A 20,937-nucleotide genomic window follows, 5' to 3' on the forward strand; every position below is an offset into this window, starting at 1 on the left:
CTTGATACATTCTAATTCAGCTGCTTCCTACGGTGATTTCCCTTTGAAGTTCATTTGTTGAACAATGGAAACTTTAGGTCAGAGTATTCTGGAGGATTAAAATGTCCCCTCACTAGTATTCTGCTCCCCAGTCTCCACCAATTTTTAGAAAGCAAGTAAAATCTTGGCTTTTGACCCAGGCTTTTAAATGAGTGTTTTGATAGCTGCTGCTTTGCATCTTATGGTTATATTGTACATTTTAAAAAACTTTTAATTAGATTTGTATTTTTATATTTCATTTTAATTCTCTTTGTGTAGTTTTGCTGGTTGTATATTGTTGAATGTTTTGTAAACCGCCTTGAGATTATTTTAATAAAAGGCGGTATAGAAATTTAAAAAAATAAATACATACATATTCTGAATATTACAATTTTGATGTCAAATTTCTATCGTCTGTTGGCACAGAGACTGACCTGTTTGCCTTACGCAAACAGGTCAGCAGAAAACTTCTAACTGGAAGCTGTAAAAAGAGAACTTCTGCCCTGGGGTGCACCGCAGGCATTGTTTCGACACAGTCCTCCAGGATGCAGGGTGGCAGAGGCGAGCCGAGCACAAGGCGGATTAACGAAAGAGCACAGGCAGAGGGAGAGGCAGGCACAGGCTAGCTGCTTTTGACTGAGCTTGGCAGCTGCTTCCTGGTTCCGGTTTGCAGCAGCAACAACAGCCGTTGCTGCTTTTGGTGCAGGGATTGCAAAACGGAGACTCCAAAGGAGAAAGCAAGTATTGGTGATGGGAGCGGGCGGGATCACGGCATTGCTCTCCCCCCTCCCGTGCTTCCCACGGGGTGGAGGGTACCCTCCTTGCGCATTTGGGAAAGCAGATGTGCCTCTCTTTCTAAAAAGGAGGAAGGGAGGGTTCTTTTGGACTTTGCCCCCACGGTATTGACAGTACGGGGTGTGCAAGGAGGAGGGCTTATTCCCTTCTGTTTTAACAGGCAAATGTTGCAACCTGGCAAAGAAACACAAGAGATCTAAGGGATACGTGGAGGGAAAGAGGGAGGAATTTCACCCGTGAGTTTCGGAGGCATCTCAGGGGACTGTTGACCTATGTATGGCAAAGCAAGGGATTGGGGACTTTTGCCACAAAGCAAGTAAGGTGATGGGGGACCTCAGGGGTCAGTAAGGTGGCTTTTTGACACGTGCAGAGCGAGTCTGGTGAGGGTACCTTTGTAATGGAATGTATAGATCTGGAAGCTGTGGGGTGGGGGACTGATGGTTTATGGCACAGCGAGCGAGAGGAGATTATTGTGGACATTCCAGTTCATGGCAGACAGATGTGGATGTGGGGCTTAAGGGGATTGTTGACAGATGGGCCTATTGGGAAAGTTTGCTCAGTTCAAAGATGTATAGGGGAATGTGGGGAAAGTAAGGAGAATCTTGATTTATGGGTGAGAGAAAAGGGGAGATCAGGTGTTGGGTTTTGACCTCTATTATATGCATTGATAAAGGAGATTCTTGACCACTGGGTTAGAGAGTCACTGGAGGGATTTTGCAGAAGTATGGCAGAAGTTTTGACCCAGAGAAGGTTTGGTTGGGGAATTTTGTCCTCTTGCACAGAAGGGGAATCTGAGGATTGGAGCAATGTTGACTGAGGACTGGCAGAGATGGGAAATGGTAGTCAACTGAATTTTGCCCCACAACATGGATAGAGGTGGTAGATTGGCCCATGTAGCATAAAGAGGAATGTGGAGGCAGAAGGGAGGGGAGGGCTAATTCAAAGAAGGAAAAGGAAATGTGGTTCCTTTAAGGAAACCTGACAACTTGGTTAAAGAAGTAAGAAAGGGCTTGTGCCCAGACAACAAGAATTCCAAATAGCACAGTCTTCAAAATAAATGTACCCAGGGATTACTGAAGGACTGGTTCACATGTGCATGCGAACGCTTGATTACTGAGTGGTGTACATGGTTATGTTTATGCTCACAACAACCCTGTGAGGTAGGGTAGGCTGAGAGATATGTGATCCACCCAGAGTCACCCAGTGGGTTTCATGGCTGAATGGGGATTTGAACTCAGGTCTTCCCAGTTCTAGTCTAACTCTCTAACCACTATACCACATTGGCTCCCAATCTGTTTGTCACTTGAAGTGCTGAGAAGAATGATTCCGACTACAAATATTTATATACTGCTTTTCAACAAAAGTTCTTAAAGTAGTTTACACTTTCTAGTAGGGGTGTCCACGAACTGGTTTGTGCAGTCCTGGGAAGTGGGGGGGGGCTTTAAGGGGCAGAGAGGGAGCCCTTACCTGCCCCACCGCTCCCCCCACCAGCGCTCTCCTGAAAATCGTTGCCACGGGGCTGCTGAGTACCTCCCTGCATCCCCGGTCAGCATTGTACTGAAATGGTCGATGTGTGTGCACATGGAATGCAAGTGCACGTGTGTTGGCCATTTCTGGTATGGCACTGGCCAGGCCTGCAGGCTGCAGGGAGGTATGCAGCAGCCCCGCAGCAACGATTTTGGGAACAGCACTGGTGGGGGGAAAGCGGCAGGGCAGGTAAGGGCACCTTCCCTGCACCGGACTTCTGAACCAGTTTGGCGCTCCAGAAAAGGAGTGCCGAACCAGTTCGTGCACTTCCCTACTTTAAAATGCTCCATGTGCACCTTTCAAGATGGTGCTGGGATTCGAGAGGACTCTGTGCAGAGTATTTGGCTTCAGCTGAAGCTTTCCACAGGCCTATAAGCAATTGGCACTTAAGGTCAATGGGAGCTGCCATTTATTCCTGGGCCTTGCAGTGAGAAACTTTGGATTAGAAGATGAACCTTTGGATCTTTCAAGGCAATTCTATGCTGTGTTTCATTCTTTATATATTTGTTTCATTTTTTATATATAAAGGTTCATTCTTTATATACTCTTTATATATACTCATTATAATTTCTGTTCCTAAATTTTAAATAAAATTTCCAATATGATATACAACAAATATGAAAAACAAACAAGCCCAGACATGTTTAAACTACAAAATCAAATTAAAATATCAACTCAGATAGTGGCAGCAGAAAGATGAAAGCAGCCCCAACAATAAACATAGTGGCTGACATGAGGACTAGCTGTGAGAGTGCTACAAAATGTTCCATGCATACCAAGGCAGAGGTGTGATATTTGCTGACCTCCCCTTCCCTCTGCAGCTGCCTGTGCTTCCTGAAAATATGACCTTGAGGATTGTGGGACCTGCCTCAAGGATATATTTTATGGAGGGGAGATTGGCAAAAATTGCTTCTCCCCTGTTACACACAGAGAGTGTTTTCGGCATGAACATTAGTCTGGATATGAGCCACTAAAAAACAGATAAAACAGCAACTATGTAGCCTGTTTAAAAGATGGTGAAGTTAGCATTGCTATGCATGAAAAATTTAGATAAGTAAAACATTTTAAACTTGGTACTGAAACGTTCACAAGAATGGCCTCAGGCAGAACTCACTGGAAAAGGCATTCCTTAAGTGGGGTGCCACCACCAAAAAGGCCAATACCAGCAGCTCCCCCTGCAAAAGCACCCAAAGAACGTCTCTGACAAAAAGCCACTTTTTGTATTCATTTATTTAGATATTTATACTCTACTTTTCTATGCTAATAACTGAGGAAAGGGGCAGCTTTTAAAGAGGTGATTTCCTTATGTTTAGAAGAAGAATGTGAACCCTTTAACAACAACAACAAATATTTATATACTGCTTTTTAAGAAAAGTGTCTTTAAGGACAAGGAGCCTCCTCCCTGTGTAAACTGCTGTTTTGTTGAAAAGCAGTATATAATAATACTCAAGGCAACTCTCAAGGAGGAGAGCTGGTGTTGTGGAAACAAGCATGAACTGTCCCCTTTGCTAAGCAGGGTCTGTCCTGGTTTGCATTTGTATGGGAGACTACATGTGAGCATTGTAAGATATTTCCCTTAGAGGACAGGGCTGCTCTGGGAAGAGCATCTGCATGCTTGCATGCAGAAGGTTCCTGGTTCTCTCCTTGGCATCTCCAAGATAGCGCTGAGATTCCTGCCTGTAACCTAAGAGAAGCCACTGCCAGTCTGTGAAGACAATACTGAACTAGATGGACCTATGGTCTGACTCAGTATAAGGCAGCTTCCTATGTTCCTAACCTACAAATAAAAATCACAGCAGATATGAGTGAAAAGAACCCAGAAGTATCAACAGTGCAGAGGAAGTGGGTCCCACGTCAACCCTGCTTATCTAGTGATGCAAGCTGGTTCTTTTATTCTGCCCTGCTGTACTGTGGTAGGAAGCAGTGTGTACTGCATAGGAAGCTGCCTTATACTGAGTCAGACTGTTAGTCCATCAAGCTCAGTATTGTCTACACAGACTGGCAGCAGCTCTCCAAGGTTTCAAGCAGGGGTCTTTCCTAGCCCTACTGGGAGATGCCAGGGAATAAACCTGGGATCTTCTGCATGCAGAGTAGATTTTCTACCACTGAGATACAGCTTAGCAGAGTTCTTTTGGGTAGGGAGGCAGGAAGCAGGATACTTGCAGCTGTGGCTTCTTCGGCTGATGATTGGATCCAGTCTGCTCTTCATCTTGTGTTGATGTTCTTCCTGGGCGATAGGGTGTGCAGCATCCCAGTGACCCTTAGTGCTTTGCCCTGTGGCAGAGGCCAGAGTGTGTGCTGCCACTGAGATCCACAGCCTCAAGGCAAATTCACATGGGAGCAGGCAGTCTTTGAGATAACTGGGTTAGAACTTTCAAGTTGAAAGCAAACTTGTCACTTAGCTGTATCCACACACATCCTGACACACCTTTTCTTTTTCAAATGAAAAGCTGCCGTATAATAAGCCGAAACCTATTTTTAACTTTCAAAGCAGGTGCCTTGATGTGAGCGGTTGAAATCGACAGATGGTAGGCAGCTTGGAAGTATTAAACATCGCCGTCCTCTGAATAGGGTTTCCCCAATGCATTCATTCTCTTGATAGAGTTCTTCTTGCATGCAGATTCTAAAAACCTGAGGGTCACCACTTATACACAAAGACCCTCTACATAAATAATTTTTAAAAAAGCAAATTAAGGACGCAATTCGACTGGAGGTTTTCTTGTTCAAGCCCCATTGACATTTGAGCAGGATTTGGCTACTCAGTGTAGTAGCTCCCATTCATTTCCATTGTACTTATAGCCTTGCCTCACTCCTATTCATTTCAAGGGGGCTTGTGCAGAGAACTTTCCACTGGACTGTGCTGTACGTAGGGATACATAGCAATAGAAAATAATGTAAAATTGATAACTTGGGAGTCAGGTCTGGTCAAAATTCAGGGCTGCTAAGCTGAATTTACTCTCTGGGCGCAGTGTGGGGCAGTTTCTGCCTATTCCAAGCCTGCTCCATTTAGCCCCCCCCAGCTGTGTTTGAACTACAGCTCCCATAATCCCCAGCCACAGTGGCCAATAGCCAGGGATTATGGGAGCTGTAGGTCAACATCTTCAGGAGGGCTGAATTTGAACAGACCTGTTCTATTCCCTTGTGTATGGCCTTTGGTAATTGAACAGAAGTATATGAGAAACAACAGGAACCACTTGAGGCATTTGCTGTTCCTTGTCACCACGAGTCAGCGTGGTGTATTGGCTAGAGTGCTGGACTAGGACCAGGGAGACCCGAGTTCAAATCCCCATTCAGCCATGAGACTTGCTGGGTGACTCTGGGCCAGTCACTTCTCTCTCAGCCTAACCTACTTCACAGGGTTGTTGTGAGGAGAAACCTAAGTATGTAGTACTCTGGGCTCCTTGGAGGAAGAGCGGGATATAAAATGAATGAATGAATGAATGAATAAATAAATAAATACACGCCAAATATTGCAGAGAAGCCATGTTGGGAATTTCTTCTTTTCAGTTCAAGCAGATGGGGAGGGGAGGGGAGGAGCAGCCTCCTCTCTTATGTAACTCAGTGATAGAGCCCCTGCTTCCCACATGGAGGGTCCTAGGTTCAATCCCTGATATCTCCAAGTGAGGCTAGGCAAAATCCCTGCTTGAAACCCTGTTGCCAGTCAGCTGGATTAAGGGTCTGACTGTAATGCATTAGGGCGATAATGATATTGCTCCAGGCTTGCTCGCCTATTATTATTTTTACACATTTATTTCTCATGCTTCCTCTAAAAAGCTTAGGGCAGCATATCTGGGTTGCCTCCTTATAAACTCTTGTGAGGTAGGCTAGGCTGAGAGAGGGTAACTGGGTCAAGATCACACCAGTGAGCTTCATGGATCAGTGGGCACTCAGACCTACCGTGTTTAAATTATCAGCTCTGTTCAGACATTAGGTTGCACCTGCATTCAGATGTCTGTATACAGAGACATGTTTTCGTGCGAATGACTGCACATTTAAAAAGTGAACCTGGGTAACCTGGGAACAGGCCCCCTGAAATGCAAGATACAGATAGCATGTCTACAGCTGTACCTGCATTCAACATAATATCTATGCAACTGTATCTGTGTACAGAACTGTAACTGTGTACATTATTCACGGATTGTACTAGTGTTGTGTTCTATCTAGTAGTCTTTTACGTTTTGTTGTTTTAGAAGTTTGTCCCAGTTCGGATCCTGTAGAGAGGGGGAGGGATGGAGTGAGAAAGAAAAGGGAGGGAAAGGACAAGGAGAAAATTGGAGTTGTTTCTGAATAAAGTCTTCGTTAAAACAAGTCAAGACTGCTTTGTGTTTATGAGGGAAGCAGCTATAAAATGTTGAACACAATGTGTGAATAGGGCTGTTGGGGGGCGGAGCCACGATTGTGCAGGCGGTGTTGGGTCAGAAGAACACGGCTGCCGGCATAGCCATAGGTGGAAGTGGGGCCGCATTCCGCTTCAGCCAGTGTTGGGTTTCCAGCCTGGCTGGGAGCACTTTTCCCTGCCTTGAAAGGCAGAGAGCACTGACTGAAGCATCTTACAAACAGGGTCGTGTGGGGCTAATCAATGGCTGGGTTTGGAAAATCCTTGGAAGTCCGTGGCTGGCTGTAGAGAAAGTTGGGGTAGTGTAACGGCTGAGAGGCTGACAGTGTACTCCTATGCATGTTTACTCAAAAGCAAGCCCCATTGTGTTCAGTGGTAACACACTGCATAGGACTGGATGCAAATAGTAAGTGTATAGGACTGAAGCCTGAGTTATAAATTAGGTGGTCTCTGGTTCAAATCTTGTCTCAGCCATGAACTCTCTAGGTTCACACGGGCAAGCCATTAGTCCTTCAGCCCCATATCTGCAACCTGGGGATAATAAAGTTGGGCTACCTTGCAGGGTTGTTTTAAGGATTACAAGACTATGTGAAAATTTTTGAACACTCTATGGTGCAATGTAAATGGCATGTGTTAATATTATGTGTGCTTTGGATATGGTTTTACTACAGACACACACACACAGACACACACACACACAGACACACACACACAGACACACACACACACAGACACACACACAGACACACACACACACACACACACAGAGTGTATTATATATTTTTGTGTAGTTGTTTAGGAATAAAACAAAGAGTTCAAATAAAACTCTTGAAAGTGCTCATTTCTCCATTCCAGGTTCACACAGATAAAATTATCAGCATACAGGCCCCATCGTAGAAATGTTGTACAAAAATGATACACTTGCCGGATGCATTTCAACCTGCTGTTTTCTCCCCATGGCATTAAATTACAAATAGAAATAGATCCAACTAGAATCAGTTAAAACAAATCATCTGTCTTCCAGGCTCATGGGGCAAATAATAATTCACTTGGTATTAGTTCAGGGTCATTATATCTCCTCCTGCAGAATTAAAACAATCTTTAAACTGCACATTAAAAAAATAGTAAAGTAAATCACACTGCGCAGGAGGAAACAATGGTGAACCCCTCCTGTATTCCACCAAACACAATTACAGGGCTCTGTGGTTGCCAGGAGTCTTTATTAGAATACAGGAGGGGTTTACCATTGCCAACTCACGCGCATATGAGATGATGCCTTTCAGCATCTTCCTATATCGCTGCTGCCTGATATAGGTGTGGGAAACACACCAGTGGGGATTCAAACTGGCAGCCTCTGGCTTGCTAATCAAGTAATTTCCCCACTGCACCATTAAGTCCTTATTCCGAAGGATTTACAAAGATGGGGGGGCGGGATGCTCCACTTTTAGAGAGTGTCCAGCCACAACTGCATCACAATACTCCTGTCACACAAGCTGTAGGTTGATATATTTATAGTAATATTTATTTATTTTCAGTATTTAAATACTGCTTTTTAGATAAACCTCCCAAACTTGTTTACATAAAAACAATAAAACCATACACACTCCTAGAAAGCAATACCAGTTATGCTTAGCTCTTGTGAGTGTATAAAGCCCTTCATGTATTATGTTGGTGTAATCTTTATAGCAGTCCTGTAAGGCAAGTACAGTGGTCCCTCGACTTACAAACTACTCGACATAAGTATTTTTCGAGTTACAAACAGCAGTTTTAGATCCGGTTTTAGATGCGGTTTTTTCGACTTACAAATTTTTAGATGGGGTTTCCTCGACTTACAAATTTTTAGATGGGGTTTCCTCGACTTACAAATTTTTAGATGGGGTTTCCTTGACTTGCCTGCCTGTTTACTGCCTGTTTATTCTTGAAAAGAAATGTTCCTGTGCAGTTTGCAAGCCTTACTGGGGGTCTGGGTCTTTTTTCTAGGCTCCGGAACGCATTAATCCGTTCCCAATGCATTCCTATGGGAAACCGCTTTTCGACTTACAAATTTTTCGACTTACAAATGTGCATTCGGAACGGATTAATTTCGTAAGTAGAGGGACCACTGTAAGTGTTATGTCCCTATATTGCAGCAGGGGAGGAGGAAGTTAAGGTTAAGAGGGACTGGCCTTGCTTAATTAAAGTTATCTAGTGAGTTCATAGCAGGGGTGAGACTTGAACCAAGGAAGTTCTGATTTGCAGTTTATTTGCCTAACCACTACTCTACACCTGTTCTAATAATTTAATTGCTCTTGCTGAAGCAGAGCTGTTGTTTTTTCCATCTACAACTGACCCATTATTTGCAAACCACATTTAGCAGATGTTTTAAACTTCTAATACGTGTTTTAGTGATATGAAGTTGAATAAACCTCCTTTGTAAAATATTGTACTCACTTTTTGAGAACAGTATAAGAATTGCCCCCACATAGGCTCTAGCTGTCCCTACTTTCCAGCAGTAGTTCCATTTTCTGGAATCCATCCCTGATCAATCACTGTCCCTACGTTGACCTCTTGTGAATGCAGTGTTCAGTTTTTTGTTTTTTACTATCAGTTGCCAAAGTTATCATTCTTCAGGATTCAGCACCTTCCCCAGAGTCTCTAGACATTTAAGCTACCCCCCCCCCGCCCCGGCCAGCTGCATACCTCACCCACTAGACCACCTTAAATCAGAGGAGAGCCTTTTCACTGATGCGGTTTAATGCCTTGCCTGCTGCCATTTTGGATGGCAGATTTAAGGGGATACCGCTAAGGAACAGGCTATGTCCATGTGGTTTGAGTCTGTCTTACGTGTTCTTTTACACTGTGCCTATTATAGGGGCATTTGTACTATCTGGATCAAACCATGTTTAAAAAATAGGCTTGGTCAATCAGAAATGTTTTACATCTCTATCTTTTGGCGGAGCAACATAGAGTTGTCACAGTGGGGACAGCAAGATTCTGTGCAGCAGCCTGTAAACTGAGACGGAAACAACTGAGTAGTTGTAACTGAGATTTTTGTATAACCTGATGTTTTGTTATCTAGTTTTATTGTTTTTATTTTGTTTTGTTTTATGCTGATTTATATTTTGGTGTGTATGTTGACTGGTCATTGACCGTAATAAATTATTACATTACATTAAATCTCCGACTGAGTGGGTGGATATAGTGTGTCTCTAGTGCACCTGCATGTAAATAGGTGCACAATACTAAGACACTATGCAGTGCGCAGGATATAACAGCTGGAATCCGGTCTGTAGCAGTGTATAATGGTGGGGTGAGGTAGACTTAGGCAGTAATCCTTGATAAGAGAATTGGTGGTTACAAATGCATCCTTATTTTTATCAGTGAAGTCCTGCGGGGTATGGGCTTGGCTCATCTGCTTTGGTAATCTGCATAATAATATGCTCTGCATGCACTTTATTACTTGCTTTCCATTTGCGGCATATGTGCTTGTAGTCCTTACACATTTCACAGGCATATCTCTGTTTTCATCAGTGAAGTGTTGGCAGGTATGAGATTAGAAAGGAGGTGGTATTGTGTTTTCTTTTCAGTCCATCACTTTGCCACAACTGATCTATCCCACATGTTTACTCCAAAGTAAGTCTCATTGAACCCAGCAAAGCTCAGCTGAGGCAAAGAATTAGCGAGGGGGATTGTGGGGCAGGAGAGCATCCTTCTGGGAAGTGGGAAACACTCCCATCTCTTTTCCAAGTGTTTTTGGAAATATTGCAGTTCTGCATGAATGTATCTGACCACAGAAGTAGGGAGTTCAGTGGAGTATGTGTGTCTGTGTGTGTTGTGGGGCGCAGGTGTGGGAAGATTTATTAGAGGATGTTTCCTGGGAGGGACTGCTAAATATCTAACCACTATCACCACTATCCTCTGCATACTTAAGAGTTTTGGGTGATGTAGGGCTGTTTCGTACCTAGGGAATTCCAAGTTATGTGCTAAACACAAAACTCTTAACATTTCTTCATGCAAACCCAATTATGCAAATCAATATGCCATGTTTGCAAACTAGCTTCATTTGTATCAACTTTGCTCAATTTGTTCCAGATTGCCAGATAAGACTCAATCCAGATTGTTGCTGAGTTTTTTGCTCAGTTTGAAGGTTTTGGGCAAGGCATAGTATAGTGACAGAAGGAGGATGAGAAATGAGTGAATGACTAAGGTGTGTAGGGTGTGTGTGTGTGTCAATGTGTGTTACAATATCATAGTTGGCCATGAGATAAGGTAGCCATGGGGGGTGCAAATGCAATCTGTATGCCTAAAAACAGGTTTCAGTGAATAAGTCTGCTGTACAAGCACAACACATAAAATCAGCAACACATTAAAATCAGCAAAAATGCACATTTAACTCGGTGTGTTAAGACAATTGAAATTGCCTGTTTTGTAAGCCAGGCACAAAAGTATGCACTGATCATCTCAGGTGTGCAGCTTTTTGATGTGTATATCGTTCTCTGGATCAAAGCCACTTCCTGTCTGTTTTCAAATGTTTGTCTATTAGCTTGAGAGCTAGGAACTTGGATTTTTAAAAAAAAGGAAACAAGAGATTATTATAAATCCTGTTTCTGCTCTTAAAAAGTTCCTTTGGTTGCTAACTGCTGAACAGTAGCAGAAAGCAACCTCACTAATGTTTTCCAGTGGCCTACTAACTGAAGCTTGTGGACATGCTCATACACAGATTTTATGGGCAGAATAGTCTTTGCACACACAATAACAAGTAGTTCTGGTGAGAAAAAAATCTGCCTACTTTCCTTTCACTATCTCTACAACTGGAATAAAGTTGGTCCAAATCAGTTAGGCAGTTCACAGCCCACTTGCGTGTCAGACGTTCATGCCTCTGCCATCTTGGATTATGGTGGATGACATCATCACAAACTATGCCTTTGCGGTGCCCCTACAACTATATCGAAATTGGTTCAAATGTGTTAGGGGGTCCACAAGTTAGCCCACTTGCGCCTCAAATGTTTGTGTCCGCCATTTTGAATTGGGGTGAATGACATCATCACAAACTATGCCGTTGAGGTGTCCCTATATGTTAGGGATGTGCACGGAACAGATTCGGAGGCTCTTTATGGGCTTCAGAACCGGTTCGAAGGCAGTGGGGGTCTCCCAGAGGGTGCACTTACCCCTCCCACCACTTTTCCCCTGCCAGCATTGGTTTTTTTTAACAGCCCATAGGGGTGGCAGGGTACCTCCCTGCCGCCCCGTTGCCCTTATCTTCCGGATATGACTGGAAGTTGCTGATGCGCCTGTCACACACGCTCCCGCGCAGGCGCGTCAGCAACTTCTGGTCATATCTGGAAGACGAGGGCAATGGGGTGGCAGGGAGGTACACTGCCACCCCGATGGGCTGTTAAAAAACCCAATGCCAGTGGGGGGAAAGTGGCTGGAGGGGTAAGTGCACCCTCCCCCCGCTCTTAAAGAGAGACCCCCGCCACCTTCGAACCACCCCGCCGCGGTTCCATGCACATCCGTACTATATGTCACTCACTACAACTGTACCAACTTGGTTCAAATTGGTTAGACAGCCCACAAGTTAACCCACTTGCGTCTTAAACATTCACGTGTCTGCCATCTTGAATTGGGTTTGATGACATCACCACAAACTAAACCGTTGCGGTGTCCCTATTTGTCCCTACAACTGTACCAAATTTGGTTCATATTGGTCCAGGCATTGCAAAGTTGGTAGGAGGACACACAGATGATGCCAGGTGATCTCATAAACATACATTCTTTAAGGAAAGTAGGCTACAAACTGTGTCTTAAAATGTGCTAGGTTGCTTTAAGTTAAGAGCTCGCTCAGGGTTTAACCAAGCCATGAGCAAGAGGAGGAGGGAGGAGGAGGAGGAGGAGGAATTAAAATAGATCAGGAAGGAGTAAAGGTCACCCCCAGCAGCTGTCTGTACCTCTTTTAGGCAACCTAGTTTATGCTTTCAGAAACATACACCCAGACCATGGTTTCCTCTTTGTCCCTACTCCCTTTCAATATAAAACACACAGAGAACAAGATACTAAAGATGCAATCCTGTGCATGCTTTCTTGAGAGTAATTACCACTGAACTCAGTGGGGCTTAGTTTGAGTAAACTTGCATAGGAGTGGACTGACAATGAGGAACTTGTTTGCTAAGGGGAGGGTAGATGCAAAATAGGTGTGGCTGAGCAGTTTATCTAAAACAGCAGCTGCTGCAGCAGCAATTATAGCAACTGGAAAAGGGTTGGTGAACAAGCAGGTGAGTTTAGTAAAAGGACAATATACAGAGATGGGGAGATAGGCCCATGTAAGAGGTAGTCATTTGTCTATTTTAGGGGTTGGGAAAGCTGTCACAGATATGCTGTTGTAATTACTCTCTCATTCTTTTAAACCTAATTTTTCCTCTTTCCCTGCAGCTTTTGGGAAACCTGCAATTTGGTATACAGGAGTTGTCTGCTAAACGCTACAACCAGGAAATGAGGGGGTGGGGGGAGGAAATCGGCAGTCCGATCAAACAGTGTAAAGGAAAATCTGTATATTCATTTGATTGTGCTTTCTGTGCAATTGGGGTTGATCTTTGGGTGAGAGTGGAGAGGAAAGATAGTACTGAAAAACAAGCCGCAGGGAGGGGGGAATCTGTCAGATTTCTGGGAAAGGGTGACTAATGTTTTTGAGAGCAAGCATCAGATTTTTAGGCTTCAGCTTTGCTGAAGACTGAAGAGAAAATCTCAGAACTTTAGGGTACCAATATCACATTTCCAGGAAAGTGCTCTTGTCTCCTGACAGTGCAGCCTTTTGGTTCCGAGAATGTCATCTGGCCAGTCAGGAAAAGAGCCAGGCTGTGTCTGGTGCCTCAGAGTTGTTGAGTGGAGGGGATAAAAAAACGCTCTCAATAGTAGTCAAAAATAGCCTGTCAGGAGTGTAGCCAGAATTGAACAAGGAGGGGCAGGTGTCCCTGGGCCCCTGAGGGAGAGGGGGCCTGCCAGCTGAGCAACAGCTTGCTCTTTACTCTCCTCCTCTTGCCTCTCCCAAGAAGGTGAAGCAGGGCAAGAGGATACCTCTCCCACCTACACTTTTTGTCCCAGGACCCGCTCCAACCTTGCTTTGCCCCAGTCTCCTTGATTCTGGCTTTTTCCACTTGAGAGGGAAAATAATGAAATCCTCATACTTTAAGTCAGACTTCAAGAACCGTCAACCCCAGGGGTGCAGATCCCATCCACAAGCATTTGAGGAGCTTCCCTCTCCCAAGCACAATAAACCATGTCTTTCCTTCAGAAGCGTCTTCCCTGCCTCCCCCCAAAATTGTGAGGAGTTGCGTCTCAAGCTTTCCTTCTTACCCCCAAACAACCCTAGCTGCATGGGATTTTTTCAGTCGTCTTTTTGAGTGTTCCCTTCTGTTCGCATTCAGTTTTTTGTCTGTCTTTTGTCAGGGATTGTGGAATAAAAACTGGGATTTGCTGGTTTTTGAGAGCAAGCATCAGATTTGTAGGCTTCAGCCTTGCTGAAGACTGAAGAGAAAATCTCAGAACTTAATTTACACTCTTGCTCCATTGTACCCCTTACCCTCAAATAAAACCTGCTTTGTTCTTGAACGGGCCTTCTCAGTCGCTGCCCCGAGATTGTGGAATGCGCTCCCTGCTGAGATACGATCATCTCCATCTGGCAATTTTCAAGAAACACCTGAAAACCCATCTTTTCACCCAAGTTTTCTCAGCTTCCTAAATGTTTTTAGGTTTCAATCTCTGGGTTGTTGTTGTTGTTTTTTTAAATTGTTAAATTGTTTTAAGTTTTTTGTATATGTTTTTAACTTCTTGTATGCTATTGTTAACCACCCAGAGACAAAAGTTTGGGGCAGTGTACAAATTTGATAAATAAATAAAATAATAAATAAATAAAATAGTCAATTTGGGTTGCGGGGAATATTTCAAGGGCAAAATAGGCAATTTGGGATGTACCTCATAGGGGAAAGCTGGAAGCATGGGTAGGACCTGAAGTCTGGTTGGATACACCCTCCAGCCTTCCTCCCACCCTCTAGTTTCTAAGCCTTTAAGGGAAATAAAATACTTTTAAAAAAGTTTTCTTGCAATGACAAGGGAAAAAAATTCTTAAAAAACAAAGGTGAGGGGAGAAGCTAAGACTTTCAGGACTTTGGAGAGTCTCAATGAAATATATGTCTATATCCACACACACACAAAAATGGATGAATTCACAGACTCCTTTTCTCAAAAATATCAGCCATCACACCACCAGTGAAAATAACCATTGTAAATGGAACAGCCCCGGGGTGATTGGTGAACATCCCACAATTGTGTTTGGGCTTTGTGTGGGGAAATTCGCTCAGAGTGGACCAGTTCCACATCAGAATAATTTTTGTGCAAAGCTTTGGTGTCGGGAAAATTAACTGAAAGAGAGAGATGCTGAAGTTCAAAAACAAAGAAAGTTTTTGAGGGTAAGGGGTGTAATGGAACAAGAGTGTAAATTAAGACAATTTTACTACTAAAAATACATTACAAGATTAACCATATAACTGCTAAGAGGAAATTTAGTTTAGTGTCTGAATTAAAATAACTTCCAGGCTGACCAGAGAAAGGAGGCTGGAGAGAAACAGGTCTTTGGATTTAAGAAGAGAACAAGGATAGAAACAGTGTTCCCTCTAACAGGGATTCCCAGATGTTGTTGACCACAACTCCCATAATCCCCAAGCAAAGGTTGTTGCAGCTGGGGATGCTAGAAGTTGTAGTTAACAACATTTGGGAATCCCTGTTAGAGAGAACACTGGATAGAAAGCCCATAGGGGCACAGGGATTACTATGCAACCTCGTCCTTCCTTTAACAATGGTTGGATCCTCATGGCTCTGGTGTAACCAAAGGACCTTTTTCCTTGGGGATGGACTGGGAAGCAGCAGACAGTAGCGAGGAGCCAAGGGCGTTAGGCAGCAAAGATAGATCCAGTAAGTGTCTGCTCTTGAGTAGCCAACATCTGGTGGCAACATGGCTGGCTGGGCAGATCGGGCGAGGCAAGAGGTCCAGTCTGAAGGCTGGAAGTATTCTTGGCATGCAGAGCAAGACACAGCCAAGTGTAATGGTGGGTGTCAGATCTAGCGTCTAAGGTGTGGGTGACTCGCACTGGAATCCAAATGGAGCACGCAAGGGAGCACACAGCAGGTCCAGTGGAGCACACTGGCTCAAGGAACCAGTGGCAATTAAAGCCCATATCATGTCCTGGGGCAACTTTCCAGTTGCAATTCTTTCTTGAACAGGATAGTTTCGGGGATTTCTCAAGAAGTTCCATTGTTTGTGTTTGTTGTACTGCACTACATCACAGTGCTTTGAAATGGGTCAAATGTACCCTGTTATGTAAATGGAGTGAATGGACATGCAAACACTGTATCTCCTTAGGTTGGAAGGACCTAGTAAAATCATCAGTATTTTAATTGGTACATCTCTGAGTTTCTATGGTCCACTTTAGCTTTCTTCTGATAGGGAGGGAGTTGCATAGCAGAACCTTATCTGACTTCCCTGCTGAGCTGATTGGTTATTAGCTCGTTTGAGGCATCTATGAAGGGGAGGTAGAATGGAGAGTTAACTTTTGCGAGTTAACTCTAGGGTCTACTTAGGTATCCCAGCATAGGGAAGGCGTGAGGCTAGTTCCCTTTCAATTTGGCTTTGGCAGCTGCTAAATCTGGGGGTAACTGTCCCACTGCCTAATAAGTGACAACTGCCCCATGTGCCAACAAATGGAGAGCTCACGATCCCGTGAGGCTCCTGAGCATGTCAAGAGTGAGGAGAGTACACAAGCCTGTGGTCTCAAACATAAGCAGAGTGGCTTCTGGGATCCCCCAGAAGAGCAGTGCTAGTAACACCATGCAACAGAAATATAAAACAGAGAGAATGTCTAAAGTCATCTGATTTTCAAAATGAAACAAAGACGAGTTGATTGGAAATGAATTTGTTAGTTCTCTTCCTTTTGATCATCATAATAACATGATTGTTCCAAGGGCATCCCAAACTTCCCCCAACCCCCAACTATTCCTCAGTGGAAAGCTCCAATTGTCTTTGCCTTTCCTTGTGTAGAAATGGTGGGAATGTTGGGACTGCTGGTCAACTAAACTGCCTGCTTTTCTTTCCTCACAGCCAGCCCTCTATGATGCTCTGGAGATGAAGGCAAGGCCCTGATCCAAAGGTGCATCTCTAACACTTCTTTTGGCAAGAGGGAAAGCCCGCCCCACCAGGAATGGGTAGCCATGAGAGAGATCCGTCTTCTCCCAAAAGGGCACCCCCCCCATCCCGGTCCAACAGTACCGTGTCTTCCAAACACAGCATTGCTCGGCAGGTGTGACTTCTTGCTTCCCCTTCCCACTGGGTAACCTTGTAACCAGTTTCCATGCACCTCTGGAACTGGGTTGGAATGGGCTCCCAGGCCAGGTGGCTTAAAGGACCTGTCTGTATAGGCCTAAGTTGAGCAGGCCTCACTTACCATTGAGGAACTTTAGGCTGCAACAGAAGGCTTCAGCCAAGGTTTCCCCACAGCTTTTCTTTTTCTCTCACTTTTGCTTTGTAGGGTTCTGAAAGCTGGGAGGTAGTGGAGGAGCTGAGGATCCCAAGCGGGGCTGTCCAGGAGCCTGAGAGGCAAGAGGGCTATCTGCTCAAGAAGAGGAAATGGCCCCTGAAGGGCTGGCACAAGGTGAGAACTTTGGGAAGGGTACATCACTGGGGGCTTTCCAGTTTACTTCTGTTTTGGTTCCCTGTGGACCCTCCCCAAGCCCAAGCGTCCAGCTTGTGGTGGGGGTTTGAGTTGAAGATGTGACGGAGGCAGTAATAGGGTTGATCCCTCACGGCTTCTAGTGCTTCCGGGGCAAATAAATGCCTTGTCTGACAAACAGCTCTGTGCCTGCTCTGTGCCCTATTAACTCAGCTTCTGTACTCAAGATAAATAATGTGAACCAGTAAGATTTATGCACATTTTGGCCAAGTCTTCTGCATGGCTTTCTGTTGCTTTCAAATTTTTCTGGTGTGGGCCACAGGGTATATTATATCAGCCACCATGGGTGTCAGCAGGGCTTTTTCCAGGGGTGGGGGGAAGCCAGCAGTCCTATATTCCCCTCCCTGGGAGCATGCCCCATTGAATTCAATGGGAACAGGCTCCATCCAGGGGCGGGAGAGACTGCCTCCCCCAACGTCCATGTCAGCCACATTCCCCTTGCTGTTAAGCCTTGTTACTTTATTTAATTATTAAAGGTACTAGCCTGGCCTAGTACCTATTAAAGAATATTTGGTACTAATGTTTGCACCATTTTTCCCATGGCAAAAGTGTGATTCTTGAAGTGTTTGTTCTACTGTCTTCCTAGGCATGGAACTGGAATTAACAGCTTTGAAAGCTACTTGTGTTTAGGGCCTAAGGGCCAAATGACACCTGATGTTTAATATGCTCTTAGCCTTGATAGGCTTAGTTTTAGTGAGTAACAGGCAGATCAGATCCTTTGTGGCTTCTGTGGGCGTGGGGGAGGGGCTTTAACCCTATCTTCTCCACTAAAAAAAACCCCTCAGCCCATCAAGGCTAATAATATTTTAAACATCACAGATAGTTCAGTCCTAAGAGTCTGAGCCAAAAAGACCCAAATTCAAATGTTTCCTCAACTGAACTTGTTAAATGGCCTCAGAGAAAGCCCTCTATCTATAATATGGGAAAAATGCTGGCCTGCCTTGGCTGCTCCTCATATTTGCTGCGGTAATGTATGTGAGGCACTTTTAACTCTTTAAAGTGCTGTGATAGTGCTGTTTTTTTAAAAAATCTGTAACATAGTAATAAACCTATATGAGTAAATTTAGCCCAAGTACATGCAACAGAACACACATTGTTCCCCTGTTACTCTTGCCTCCATCTTCCTCCCCTTCCTCTGTAGCCTCCTACTATGTTAAATTTTAGATTGTATCCTTCTCAGGGCAGGGACCTACCATGTTGTTTGCTGCTTTGTAAAGCACCACGATTGTGGATGGTGCTACGTATATGATATTAATGAAGGAGTGGAGAAAATATGATCCAGCAAGCTGTGGTTATACTGACTTGCTGGAGCATATCTTTCCTTCCCACAACTCCGACTCCGACTTCTGAAGATAGGTTCTCTAGCAGCTCTTCTCTTTTTTTAAAGGATTATGTTGTTGTTCTATGAATTTCCACATATGATAGCAAGCAGTACTCAGATTTGGTTAGCCAAGTCTTTCAGGACCTTTGAGTGAATGACATTAGGCCCTGCTTGCCTGAATTAATTCAGAGTGACCAATTACTTATTCATGATGCCTTTCTTTCTCTCTCTCTCTTTCTCACTTTCTTAAAGCGCTATTTTGTTTTGGAAGACGGAATCCTGAAATATGCCACAACACGTCAAGATGTGAGTGTGGGGAGGGAAGTCTGGGATACCTCGATTTTTGTGCAGAAAGGTTCACAGGAATCTAGGAGCTGGAGATGACTAAGATTGATGAGAAGCACTGGTTAGGAACACAGGAAAGTGCCTTATACTGAGTCAGACCATTGGTCCATCTCACTCAGCATTGTCTACACAGCCAGGCTGGCAGCGGCTTCTCCAAGGTTGCAGGCAGGAGTCTCTCCCAGCCCTATCTTGGAGATGCTGCCAGGGAGGGAACTTGGAACCTTCTTCATGCAAGCATGCAGATGCTCTTCCCAGAGTGACCCCTTCCCCTAAGGGGAATATCTTAGTGCTCACATACATCTCCCATTCAAATGCAATTCAGGGTGGACCCTGCTTAGCAAAGGGGACAATTAATGCTTGCTACCACAAGACCAGCTCTCCTTTGGGAGGACTAAAAGGAAGGAATATTGGTGTCCGCAGCATAATAACATCTGTGCCCCTTCACTGTTCCCTCAGGTCATCAAAGGGAAGCTGCATGGCTCCATTGACGTCCGCCTGTCAGTCATGTCAGTTAACAAGAAGGCCCAGCGTGTGGATTTGGACACGGAAGAGAATATTTATCATCTCAAGGTAGTGGGTGCAGAGTAGTTGCTTCACCGTGTGTGTGTGTGTGCGCGCGTGAAGGGTGGCAGTGGTGGGTGGAATGGAACATGATGAAGCAGGTGACCTGGGAAACAGGAATGCAGTAATGCCCACGTAATAACAGCCCTCATACATGACCTCATAAGCATCCAGTGCAGCAGCCAGCATGCAAACATGTCAGCTGGTCATTGTGCATACATGTGAATGCATCATCTTCTCATTCTCTGGATCAGGGCAAGATGTAAAAAATAATCCATTTGTTTTCTTTCTTTGGTTGATTTAATCCAGCTTACTTATTTACAGAATTTGACATCTTGCCCTTATTCTCCTTTGGAACTCTCCAAAGCCCTATTTAGACATTATGTTGTACAAGTGTCCGTACACGTGTACTTTTTGTGTGTGAATAGGAATATAGGAAGCTGCCTTATACTGAGTCAGACCAACATTAGTCTATCTAACTCAGTATTGTCTTCACAGACTGGCAGCAGCAGCTTCTCCAAGGTTGTAGGCAGGAATCTCTCTCAGCCCCTCATCCTGGAGAAGCCAGGGAGGGAACTTGAAACCTTCTGCTCTTCCCACAGTGGCTCCGTCCCCTGAGGGGAATATCTTACAGTGCTCACACTTCTAGTTTGCCATTCATATACAACCAGGGCAGACCCTGCTTAGCTAAGGAGACAAGTCATGCTTGCTACCACAAGACCAGTTCTCCTCTCCTGCACCGGTGTTCATTTGGCAAGTGAATCTGCCTATAGGCCACTCCAATGCATGGTACAGATAGGAAGTGCTACTGCTTCAATATAGCAACTGAGTAACTGTTCCTGTGTACACTTCTATGAGAGTTGCATGCCATGTGTGAATGGGCTGAAATAGCTTACAATTCTGGACCTGAATTCTGAATTGATTGATCAATTTTTATACCGCCTTTCATAAGGCATCCCAAGGCGGTATACAAAAGTTAAAAATACAAAACTCCATAAAAATCGCATTTAAATCAGTTAAACAGTAAAAAAAAACCCACAAAAAACACAACCACACACACACACACCAGAAGCAGGAGAGCTGAAAGACCTGGCAGGCCCTGAGGGGTAAAGGCCTGAACAAATCAAAAGGTCTTTAGTTGTTTTTTAAAAAACTGCTACAGATGACAAAGTACGGACATTCACGGAGAGCATTCCAGAGTCTGGGGGAACAACAGAGAAGGCCATGACCTGATATGTTTTTGGTTTGGGTTCCAGGGCTCAAGGTTCAAATCCCAGCTG

At 44.4% G+C, this 20,937-nt stretch overlaps 1 protein-coding gene across 6 annotated transcripts in view; it reads left to right on the plus strand.

Moving 5' to 3' along the window:
• The first annotated feature begins 628 nt into the window (after positions 1-628).
• OSBPL7 (oxysterol binding protein like 7) overlaps positions 629-20,937 on the plus strand; it is a 47,188-nt gene continuing 26,879 nt past the window's right edge. For 3 of the 6 annotated variants that reach the window (XM_053262664.1, XM_053262669.1, XM_053262668.1), the window contains exons 1-5: positions 629-759; positions 16,807-17,001; positions 17,230-17,352; positions 19,004-19,057; positions 19,553-19,666. In XM_053262664.1, the coding sequence (XP_053118639.1) occupies positions 16,903-17,001; positions 17,230-17,352; positions 19,004-19,057; positions 19,553-19,666 (390 nt within the window). In that variant the 5' untranslated portion in view covers positions 629-759; positions 16,807-16,902. Of the gene's footprint in view, positions 760-973; positions 1,050-12,795; positions 12,928-12,960; positions 12,983-16,802; positions 17,002-17,229; positions 17,353-19,003; positions 19,058-19,552; positions 19,667-20,937 lie in introns of those variants that run through there. The other 3 variants (XM_053262665.1, XM_053262666.1, XM_053262667.1) reach the window with 3 other exon arrangements.

The sequence above is a fragment of the Hemicordylus capensis genome, chromosome 6, assembly GCF_027244095.1.
Source record: "Hemicordylus capensis ecotype Gifberg chromosome 6, rHemCap1.1.pri, whole genome shotgun sequence".
NCBI lineage: Eukaryota > Metazoa > Chordata > Lepidosauria > Squamata > Cordylidae > Hemicordylus > Hemicordylus capensis.